General features: G+C 45.3%; 1 protein-coding gene and 1 pseudogene across 1 annotated transcript; one reads left to right on the top strand and one right to left on the bottom strand.

Annotated features, from left to right (window-relative positions):
• Positions 1-12,018, bottom strand: part of LOC147104549 (immunoglobulin lambda-1 light chain-like) — a 51,899-nt pseudogene that overhangs the window by 14,511 nt on the left and 25,370 nt on the right.
• LOC147104551 (immunoglobulin lambda-1 light chain-like) lies at positions 1,813-6,304 on the top strand. The gene is made up of 3 exons (XM_085961947.1): positions 1,813-1,926; positions 2,075-2,425; positions 5,752-6,304. The coding sequence occupies exons 1-3, from the start codon at positions 1,878-1,880 to the stop codon at positions 6,072-6,074; spliced, it is 723 nt and encodes a 240-aa protein (XP_085818073.1). The 5' UTR covers positions 1,813-1,877; the 3' UTR covers positions 6,075-6,304.

Raw genomic sequence — 12,018 nt, 5'->3', positions numbered from 1 at the left:
ACCCTTGATTAATGCTTGCCTCTCCAAGTGGAGACTAATTCTGTCCCTCAGAATTACTTCCAATCATTTCCCTACCACTGAAGTTAAGCGCACTGGCCTGTAATTCCCTGGTTTATCCCTACTACCGTTCTTGAATAATGGTACTACGTTAGCTGCCCTCCAGTATTCTGGCACCTCCCCTGTGGCCAGAGAGGTTCTGAAGATTTATGTCAGATCCCCTGCAATCTCCTCCCTTGCCTCACACATCAGCCTGGGATACATCTCGTCTGGGCCGGGGGATTTATCCACTTTTAAACCCGCTAAAACCGCTAGAACCTCCTCCCTCTCAATACTAATTTGTACAAGATAAAATAATAGAGTGTAGCGCCAAGACACTGAATATGTGTGCGTGTGTGTGTGGGTGTGGGTAGGGCCAATGTGTGAGGTGGAGTGCGTGTGTAAGGGTGGGAAATGTGTGTGGGGGTGTGGGGGAGAGTGTGTGTGGTATGTGCGTAGGGGGGAGCATGTGAGCGTGTGGATGACGGGATGTCAACTTAACCCATCTTATGTGGGGTAGGGAATGTTTGTGGGAGTATGGGGGGAGAGCGTGTGTGTGTGTGTGTTGGGGGGTGGGCATGTCAGCGTGTGGATGCCGGGATGTCAACGTAACCCATCTGTCCAGGGTATCAAAACAGCGGAACCTCTTGCCTGTACAGCGAAAGGGTGAGGAAATAAAACATTCAACACTTGCAACATAATTAAGAAATGTTGTCGTGAACTGGTTGTGGAGTTCACTGATAAAATAACTTAATGTTTGGATAATAAAAGAGTCGCTTCCTGTTGGAGATCTTCCCGTTCTGTTTCCTACATCGCAGAAAGAGCAGCAGCGTAAAGGGCGCAATTTAATGCCCATCTCTGGTTAACTGCTCTAAATAGCAACAACTTACTTCAATATCATTCTTTATGTCCAATGTAAACGAAATCTGTTGGCTCACATAGTTCACGCTCTTCTGCGCAATGAAGCAAGTTAATTCTCAATGCGCCTCTACAGTATGTACCAGTTAGTGCTCCCAGACCATCGCCTGTTGGGAGCGCGGGTAGTACAATCTACCCTCTGGGCGATTCCAAAGTCTCTATAATGAGCAATAATATTGATGCCATTCTCTCTCTAAAAAAAGCACTCCCTTTTAAAACATGGAATTAATTAATTAGTTTGCAGAATTTCATCATCACGTATTATTTATTGACGTTGTTGGATTTAAAAATGAGTTCTTCGTGGTGCTGAATGTTAAAAATGGAAGAAAATCGAAATCAATAAGGTTTTTGTTCATGGAAAAATAAGGAGATATGCAATATGCCACATGTTCTGCTCGCAACCTCCAGTTGCCTTATTGCAATGGTTGAATCACTGCAGCTTGACATCTCGATCGATTGAATAATGATCAATTCTTCAAAGACGCATTGCGTCAAACTGCACTGTACAGTTTTGCTTTATCTACCTTTCAGGTTTGCATGAAATTCAATTGGACTTCATTTAAACAGATTTTTAATTGTGTAATGTCCCTGTTAATAGCAGCCAATAGAATTTCATGTGAATTCATTCAGCGGCCCCATGCTAAGAGAGACAACGTGATTTCACCTCAACTAATTTTCTATGTCGTGACCGAGTCGAGTATTTAAAAAATATATTGGCTAAAATTCACTTTATGCAAACGTCAACCAGACCAATTCCAATGATCCAATAAACGGCCGCGACATGTAGAAATTTGCATAAATATTAAATGCGACGTGATAGTCCCCTGTGTAATTGCTTTTAAGGAGAGGTTTAGAAGGTGCCGCATCATTAAGTTCGGGCAGGGAAACATTTTGCTCTGATCTTGTTCAAAAACATCTGCAAAATGAGTGAGTGGCTTCGTGTTCTCGCCGCCCTGATGTTCTGTTTGCAATGTAAGTAGAGTGCTGTAAAAGTCTTCAATATTCCTGTTCTTTGTATTACGCTGATCGGGTAAAATACTTCAGCTTCACCGGTCTGAATTGCAATTATTTTCCACGGTTTTACTGAGGGTCATTTATCAATAACTTTTTATTTCTCCAGGTACCAACGCGGGTATTGTGCTGACTCAGCCACCGTCCATCTCAACTTCACTGGGACAAACCGTCAAAATCACTTGCACGTTGTCCGGAGGCAGCATGGGCAGCTACTACACGAGCTGGTACTGGCAGAAACCCGGCAGTGCCCCTGTCTATGTTTGGAGGGACTATGATTCGAGCAGAGGTTCGGGGATTCCTGATCGATTCACTGGATCCAGGGACGCGTCGAGCAACGTCATGCATTTAACCATCAGCAATTTACAATCCGGGGACGCCGCCGATTATTACTGTGGTGCCTTGGATAGCAGTACTGCTGTATTCACTTTCGGGAAAGGAACTGAACTGAATCTGGGCAGTAAGTAATGTTTCGCTGTTTACGTCGGGGATTCTTAAAGTTTGAGTTTTCAATTGTTGGTTTAATCCGGATGTAGTGAAAATGCTTTCGAACATACATTTATAATTCTCCGATTCCCTCTTGGAGTTTAGAGGGAGGTGTGTTTCTATTCTGTTTGTTAAATGCTCATGGTACTGTCGCACAACAATTGCAATGTTATGGATGAAGTTCCAAATAATTATTTTTAGGTGGGTGGAATTCAGCCTGCACCAGTGTAAATGTAATTTCTTGGTGATTTGCAAAATATTCATAAAGTCGTTGTCAATATGCTTGAGACGGCATTAAAAACTATCTGGACACTTGTGACTGGCATACATTGTCCTCGCGCTGTGCTTCATGACTCGCGTGGAGCTAAAAAAAAACTATAACGTGAAATATTTGATAATTCCCCGACACGGTGCCAGTATAAATTCCCAATCAGAGATTGGGAGCGTGTGTCATTCGTGCGATACTGAGTTTTGTATTTCATGTTAGTCTTAATTTCACTAGTAAGTAACGGATAATTATAAATCATAGCGATTGGGTAAGAAGTTTTAATATAAATTACAGATTTTAAGAAGTTTATGCTCTTTCCTGCAAACAGAGATATTGAGGTTATCAGAGATAAAATGCGATTAGAGATTTGTTGCCTTTGGAAACACATTATGGTTGGAGACGGTCATATGCTGTCTTGTATAGTTCTTAACTTTTAAGGGAACTAGGAAATAGTGACTGAAAAGAGATTAGCTGAATTAGGTCAAATGATGCGTCCTGGGAACTATGATCTCCTGGAGCTTGCTTGATCCCCTTCAACAGTTTCAGAGAAATTTCATAGAACATTCACGGAATTGGCCACATGTTTTTCGCTGTTTTGGCTCCCAGAAGATGACAGTACGGGAGGGTGTATCAGTGGATATCATCAGCAACTAAGGGTCTGAAACTCCTTTCCCATCTTTCTATTCGTATATTTGAAGCATTGTAATAAACACCAGTGTTTGATCCCGCGCCGATATTATAATCACTGACAGACTCATTACCTTCGAATCCGATTAATTTTGTATGAATAGAACCGCGGGATCATCATTTGAATTTTTATTTTCAATTTATTTAGCTGTCAGTAAATAAGTGTAATCCTACAGGTAAACCGAGAGACTCAAACGGCATTTTTATTCGGATATTTAGCTGCAGGCTGTAGAAAAGGCGCTGCGTTGTATTATAAATTGTTCCATTGAACTTACGTCTGGTGAACGTTAAATTTCAAAGCAGTATTTAGCAGAGTAGGAGATTATACTTCCATTCTATTTACACGTCTGGTGGATGATTTGTCTCAGTTGGTAACATTCTCACGTCTGGATCAGAACGTTTTAGATTTAAGCCCCTTTCCCAGGCGTTACATCGGAACATAGGAACAGGAGAACACTAGGGAGCCCCTTGAGCCTGTTCCAACATTGCATTTGATAATGGCTGATATGTACCTCCACTCCATTTATCAGCCTTTGTTCCCTATCCCTTGATAACCTTAGCCTACAAAAATCTATCGATCTCAGTCCTGAAGATCTCATTTCACCCAACAGCCTCAACCATTATGGGGCAGGAAGTTTCAGATTTCCACCACCCTTTGTGTGAAAGAGTGCTTCCTGGTTTCACTCCTTAAAGTCTTGGCTCTAATTTTAAGCCCTTGCCTTCTTGTTCTGGATTCCCCCACCAGAGGGAATAGTGAAATGAAGGGAGTGCGGCATTGAAGGAAATGCCTTCCTTTGGATAACGCCATTAAGAGGCGTTCCACATTTCTGTTCAAGTGGACGTTCACGATCCCGTTGCATTATTCAAGGTGCAGCAGAAAATCACAGCCCATACCCCCAGCCCCGCCGCAATCATTGCCTTAAAAGAAAGGGATTTGTGTCTGTAGCTTCTTGCTATAAGTGAAAACTGATGTGGTGCCATATAATGCTACTCGTTGCTCTTTTTACATTAACATAAACAATTAGAAGCAGCTGAGCTTCCTGCAGCAGATGGTTCCTCGTCTGACATGGCAGCTAAAAGCCGAAATACTGGGTAGCGATTACATCAAACAGCGTCTCAAGCGTGACTCTGCCAGGTGCAATTGTAACCCCAGCATTCAAATTATAACCGACTGAAAAGAGTGAACAGACTGGAGCTCTGAATCATTGAGCATGTTAATAGAGATCTTTAAATTTATGAAAGGTTTTGATAGTGGAGACGTAGGAAAAACGTTTCAACTTGAGGGGTAGTCCAAAACCAGGGGTCATCAATATTAGATAGGAGTGGGCCTTTGGCGTAGCGGTAAGCATCCCCGCCGCTGGGCCAGAAGGTAAGGGGTTTCGAACCCCGCTCCAGACAGTCCCGGCAAATAGAGTCGGAGCTTCGGCTCTAAATTCTGGGTTGACATCCAGCGGGATACTTGCGTCCGTGGGTGTGGGTGTGGGTGCCCCCCCCCTCGTATGGGTTGTGGGAGCCCGTAAAACTCTCCTGCCATAGGACTAACCACCCTAATGGCTGGTATGAAGATGGTTACGGTCACGGAAGGAGCGTTTAACGCGGCCAGAAATCTTCTACTATTTCATACTGTTCCCCAAAAAGAACAGTGTGTAGACACGATAAGAAGATCAATATTAGATTGTCGCTAATAAATCAAAGAAAGAATTCCGGGGAAACCTAATTGCCCAGAGAGTGGTTAGAATGTGAAACTTGCTCCCACATGGAGCAGTTGAGGCGAAATGCTGAAATGCCTTTAAGGGGAAGCTCGACAAGTATATGAGGGAAAAGGGGATAGAAGGATAGAAGGATATGGAAAGAGGGTTAGAGGAAGTTGGGTGGAAGGAGACACGAGTGGAGCAGAAACACCGGCACAGACCAGTTGGACCGAAATGCCTGTTTCTATGCTGGATATTCTATGTAATTCCATGTAATAATCCAAGAATGTTTGGCGCCGATGATCGTTATTATTCTTGCATCGTAATATTCTCAATAACGTTGGGCTATAGTTTAAAGAAAGAAAATCTGTGATCTTCAGGTTTAATCCAAATAAGAGTGAATACTCTTTCAGTTTTATTTTTTTTTCTGGTTGCACGGAGCTCTCGGTTCTTCTTAAATTCATTATATCGTTTTCTCGATCAACGGACCCTATGTGATTAGTTAAACAACGTTATTAATCTCCCATTGTAACATTCTTAAGCTTGTAAAGTGGTACCAAATTTAAAACGTTGAAAAAGTAAAACGTTGAATTTCGACTTTTTACATCCAATTCAGAGTGGATCTTCACAAGTTGTTTCTACTTTTCTTTGTAGATCCGCGGGCTCCGTCGGTTACCGTCCTTCCGCCTTCATCAGATCAAATCGCAGCAAAGAACACGGCGACCCTGGTGTGTTTGGTGAGCGGCTTTAAACCGGGCGCTGTGGAGATTGAGTGGACTGTCGATGGCAGTGTCAAAGGGAATGATGTTGAGACCAGTCGGATCCAGCAGGAGACGGACAACACGTTCAGTGTGAGCAGTTATCTGACTCTGCCAGCCTCAGAGTGGAACTCACACGAGCTTTACACCTGTGTGGTTAAACACGAGACTCAGGCAAACCCGCTGCAAACAAGTATCGCCAGATCCAGCTGTGTCTGATTCACGAATCTTACGTATTCGTCTAATATACCATCAGTAAACGTTCTTTGAACAAAGTTCGAAATTAAAGGTTAATTTTTTAGTGTAATTGCTGTATTTCAAGTTATAACAATAAATATGCAGTGTTTGTTTGCTTGATTCTATTAGTTGTACCCAAGAGTGTGCTGAGACTGCAGTCATCATACCTTTACTGTCTCATTGCAGTGTAATAAAATTATTGTCCCACTGTCTCAGATGATGTTATTCTTTTCTTGCTTTCGTTCTCTCCGAATTTATGACCATTTTTAAAACGTTCAAATCTCGAGGTTCCACCTTTTGTAAACTTTCTCAAATTTACATTAAGCCGCCAAACTCTCGATCGAAATAACGATTTTACAGAATGGATGGTGATGGGGTCGAAATATAACAACGTATAAAATGCTAAATTTGGTTTGTATATTGATTGAAAAACATTGCGTCTGTGATTGCGTTTAAGATTCTCCCTTTTTCTGAATGATCTCAGTGAGAAACTACATAAATATCAAATAACGTATCATACCCGTTGGAAAAGATAAATCTTAATCAGAGTTCCAGCAGAATGAGAATAGAATCTGAATTGAAAAGAGAAAGCATAGAATCATAGAATTATGCCGCACGGAAGGAGGTCATTCGGCCCATCGGGCTTGTGCTGGCTCTTTGAAAGACCTTGTCCAATAGTCCCACTTCCCTGCTCGTTCCCCATAGCCCTGCGATTTTCTCCTATCAAGTATTTCAGCGCCATCTCTGAATCAATGCTACAAGTAGTTAAAGCATGATCCGAAACATCCACATGTTTGAGTTTATTTTGAATCCATTTTAATTGCATTCACCAGACGCATAAGAACACGAACAGTACAAATGCCCGTTTTTATGCAAAATGCTTAGTGAATCAAAGGTATCGCTGTGGAGTGTTAGAAGGTGTAGATAGATAACAAACGGCTAAATTAGGATAACTTGACATGGTCAGAATGCATTATGGCTGAATGCCTTGAGAATTAGTAATGCTACTTTAAGACAAACTATATTAGGGATAATGGGAAAATACATGACTGAGCTAATCGAAGCCATGTAAAAAAACAGGTGTAAGAGATCTTGAGCTAAAAAGAACTGGAACAAGGGATACAAAGACAACAGCTGAGATGGAGTTCCAAGGGCAGAACTATTACAACTCAGTTCAGATATGCCTGTTTGCTAACCTGTATAAATATTAATGATCAGCAACAACGTTCAGTCTTAGCGCTGCAAACTGCCATGAACAGTATCGCCTGTGTGTCCCAAATAGACATTCTACTTCTGAGTTAATAGACGTATATTACGTATCTGTAATCTTAGTGCATTCTCAAATATCAATAAACAGCAGTCAATGCATCACTTACTCATGCGTCTTAGAATCTGTTAATTACTTTTTATACAACAGTTTTGTCAACTTGTAGCAAGACTCTAAGCATTGCGCATTTGACCACCGATCCGGGACTGATCAACACTGAGCTAGCTGAGGGAATCCAGGAATAGCAATTGAACATGGCGTTAATAATAAAATGTAGAAGTAATGGAGAATTTACGAGAATATGTACACAAATACAGTGCCAGCCGCGCTGGTGGCCCACTGACACTAGCGGACTTGATGGAGAACACCGACCCCTGAGCGAGTTAGTTCAGGTACTAGAGATATAGCTCTTTAGTGCCCGATAGAATTATAAAAATAACACCAAAGCAGTGGTGGTGCAAGTTTTGATTGCCGTTACTAAGGCAGTTGAAGTTTAGAATAAGAAACTGAGAACTAGTTTAAAAGAATAAAGGGTGAGCAGCAAGGACTGTGTGTAAGCTGTCAAGAACTAATAACGCAACTAGAATAGTGTTCAAAACATTGTAATAAATTAAAATACATTGTGCAGGAGGAGGATAAGGAGTACCAGGGGTTAAAGTGAGCCATTAAACATTAGACCTAGGCTGTGATGCAGTTAGGTAAAGATGCCTCAGCTATTCACATCGAGTGTAACAAAAGAATTGGGAGACAGGAGAAATAAATTAAAAGCCCACAAGGCTGATACCCAGATTTCCACCGTGCCAGGCTTGGTTAAAGTCTCTGACCAATGGGCGATTATATTGATAACATTGTGGGGGTACATGAACCATGTCCCCTGAGCGAGTAAACAAGGTGACACAACAGGAGCAACAATGCAAGCCTGAGAAGAAGCCTCTCTCCACCTAAATGAGGATTTAAATCATTATAAAAGGAATAAGTAGTCAATATAAGAGATTGAAAGTTGATATAAGAGAACAAGAATAAAAAAAGAAGAGGATGTCCCTTTTCTACCGCTGACACGGGCTATAACAGGAACTTTTCTTGTTTCAGTGTACAGTTTCATTTAAATTCCTCTGTGAAACTGCAGTCTGTAGAACCATGCACGTGGTGGCTCCGTCCACTTTTCACAGTCGCTCTCTAAACTGTTAACCCTTTGTAGACATTACCTTAGTTACCATTAAGGTTGGTACAACTATTTAATCCTGCCAGAGCTATTTTTCTCAATTGATACATTGAATGGATAGTCAATGAAAACACTTGGAATGAACATGAACTATATTTTAAAACAGAACCCATAACTACTGCTACCTGTAAGAGTAGTTATAATGAGTAGAATAGCCAGCATCATATTAAGTTAGGTCACAGCAGTTTTAGAAGAGGTTAATGGAATTAAATTAGTCTCCGAGCACAAAGAGCTACAGAGATTAGCACTACAGTGTGGGTAGATGCACTGTCTGGAATGAGGTTGAGAGCAAGAAAGAATAATACTTTTTCTCTGTAATAAATATCTATAAGAGTTAAGGAAGTGAAGGCAATGAGTGTAGAATGTAGCATGCTGCGGGAGGGAGTTGAGGACACTCGCATGGAAGACATAGTCTTGGAGATCTTCGAAATGCTCCTTCCAGCGGGCACTGACTGCCTCGCGGTCCTTGATGAGTACCTCTCCATTCTTGACCCACAGTGGGGTAGGACCTTGGGTGCTTGGACCATAGGTGGTCTTCACTGTGTGGTAAACCACTGTTATAGTTATCACTGTATATTGTTCTCACTGTTCTCACTGTCACATCACTACACGAGGTCGCCTCTTGTCGCACTGTTATACCTGGGCTGACCACCTCCGACTCCGCCCATTACCTGCCCAGGTATAAAGGTAGCTGACTGGCTAGTATTCCTCCCTGTTGGATCGGATCACCCACGAGGGTGGGCTCTGTTATTTAGCCAATAAAAACCTTCAGTTACGTTCTTAACTCGTCGCCTTTTATTGGACTAATTGATAGGCATATCAATTTTATTGGCTAAATTTTAAAGATGTCTGATAATGAACAGCAACAGCAAGGAGCTCACCCAGCAGCACAGCAACAGCAGCCTCCAGACAACGGGCCACACCAGCCGGCTTGGCTGCAAGCCTTGAAACCACCATACCTGGATCTAAACCCACAGGCACCAAACTCAGCCAACGACTTCAAACACTGGCTGGACTGCTTCGAATCGTACCTGGAGGAAGCCGTCGTCCCTCAGAGATCCAAACTAAGAGTCCTGAAAGCCCAAGCGAGCCCGAGAGTATATACACTCATCCAGGGCATGACTACGTACGACGACGCCATCAACCTACTGAAACAGCAGTACCGGAGCCCGGTAAACTACATGTACACTAGGCATCTCTTAAGATCTCGCCAGCAACAGCCAGGAGAATCGATAGCTGAATTTTCACGAGCGCTGAGACAACTCGGCAGGAACTGTGACTTTAAAGCGGTGACGGCTACTGCGAACATGGAAGACAATGTCCGCGACGCCTTGGTGAGAGGCCTACGTTCCGACTACACACGGCAAAGACTGCTTGAAGCTAAGGACATAGACCTGGACAAGGCCGAAGCCCTCGCCCTCACCCTAGAGGCCACCCAGCAAGACCAGGAAGCGTTTGCCAGGTACTATTCGCGACCCTGGGACTCGGGCCCGACCCCCACCCCTCCACCCTTCACAGCGCTGCCCCCGGGACCTACCTCAGCGTCTGCATCACGGATCCGACCGGGCCCGCTAGCCCCGGTACCGGCCCCGACATCAGGCAACCCCGATCGGGCCGCTGGCTGCTTCTTTTGCGGCCAGGAGAAGCATCCGAGGTCGCGCTGCCCAGCCAAAAACTCGACCTGCAAAACCTGCCTCAAGAAAGGCCACTTCTCCAAGGCCTGCAGAAGCAAATCCTCAGAAGCCAGCAGTGCCTCATGCGAACCCTGGGGGCGGCCATCTTTGTGCGGGGCAGCCGAAGCCTGCAGAGCCTCATGGGAAAACCAGGGGCGGCCATCTTTGTGCGGGGCAGCCGAAGCCTGCAGAGCCTCATGGGAAAACCAGGGGCGGCCATCTTTGTGCGGGGCAGCCGAAGCCTGCAGAGCCTCATGGGAACAGCAGGGGCGGCCATCTTTGTGCGGGGCAAACGATTTAAACAGAGCCTCATGTGAACTACGGGGGCCGCCATCTTCGCCGCCATCTTGTCATGACAACGACGTGCTCATCTACACCCTAGCTTCCGTGACCCTGGATCAAGCCCGCCCGCACCACCTGGCCAGCTCAATGATGGACATCAAAGTCAACGGCCACGCCACGACCTGCCTGTTCGACAGCGGAAGCACGGAGAGCTTCATCCACCCAGACACGGTGAGCCACTACTCCCTCCCCGTCCTGCCAACGCGCAGCCGCATCTCGATGGCATCGAGGTCGCACACCACAGACATCAGCGGCTACTGTGTCGTGACATTGTCGGTTAAAGGGACAGAGTATAAAAATTTTAAACTCCTCGTACTCCCCCAGCTGTGCGCTGCCGTCATACTAGGGCTGGACTTCCAATCCCACCTCCAAAGTGTAACCCTAGCATACGGTGGACCCCTCCCCCCACTCACAGTCGACAACCAGCGAAAGTTAAACCGCCCACCGCGTAACACCTGCAGCCTATCCACCCTCAAGGTACCGCCACCTTCCCTGTTCGCTAACCTCACCCCCGACTGCAAACCTGTCACTACTAAGAGCAGGCGGTACAGCGCTGGGGACAGAGCCTTCATTAGCTCTGAGGTGCAGCGACTCCTGAAAGAGGGCATTATTGAGGGGAGCAGCAGCCCCTGGCGTGCCCAGGTGGTGGTAGTCAAGACCGGCGACAAAAATCGCCTGGTTATCGACTACAGCCAGACCATAAACAGATACACCCAGCTGGACGCATACCACCTCCCCCGCATATCGGACATGGTCAATGAGATTGCACAATACCGCGTATTCTCGACCATCGACCTCAAGTCGGCCTACCACCAACTCCCCATCAGCCCGGAGGACAGCCAGTACACCGCCTTCGAGGCGAATGGCCGCCTCTACCAATTCCTTAGGGTCCCCTTTGGTGTCACCAACGGGGTCTCGGTTTTCCAACGGGAGATGGACCGGATGGTTGACCAGAACGGACTACAGGCCACTTTCCCCTATCTCGATAACGTCACCATCTGCGGCCGCAACCGGCAGGACCATGACGTGAATCTGGAGAAATTCCTCCGTACGGCCCAACGGCTGAACCTCACCTACAATAAGGAGAAATGCGTGTTTAACACAGCGCGCCTTGCCATCCTTGGCTGTGTAGTAGAGAACGGAGTCATCGGCCCCGACCCCGAAAGAATGCGCCCCCTCATGGAGCTACCCCTCCCCCACTGTCCAAAAGCACTTAGGAGAACCCTGGGGCTTTTCGCCTACTATGCCCAATGGGTACCCAATTATGCGGACAAAGCCAGACCCCTCCTGAAAACCACATCCTTCCCCCTCACGGAAGAGGCGTGCGCGGCCTTCTCCCTCATTAAGGGAGACATAGCCAAGGCCACAATGCACGCAGTGGATGAGTCAATCCCCTTCCAAGTGGAGAGCGATGCATCCGAC

Source organism: Somniosus microcephalus, chromosome 19 (assembly GCF_052327205.1).
Source record: "Somniosus microcephalus isolate GS21.2 chromosome 19, FLI_Smic_1.0, whole genome shotgun sequence".
Lineage (NCBI taxonomy): Eukaryota > Metazoa > Chordata > Chondrichthyes > Squaliformes > Somniosidae > Somniosus > Somniosus microcephalus.
The sequence above is the reverse complement of the archived record's forward strand: the minus strand, read 5'-3'. Positions and strand labels throughout refer to the sequence as shown.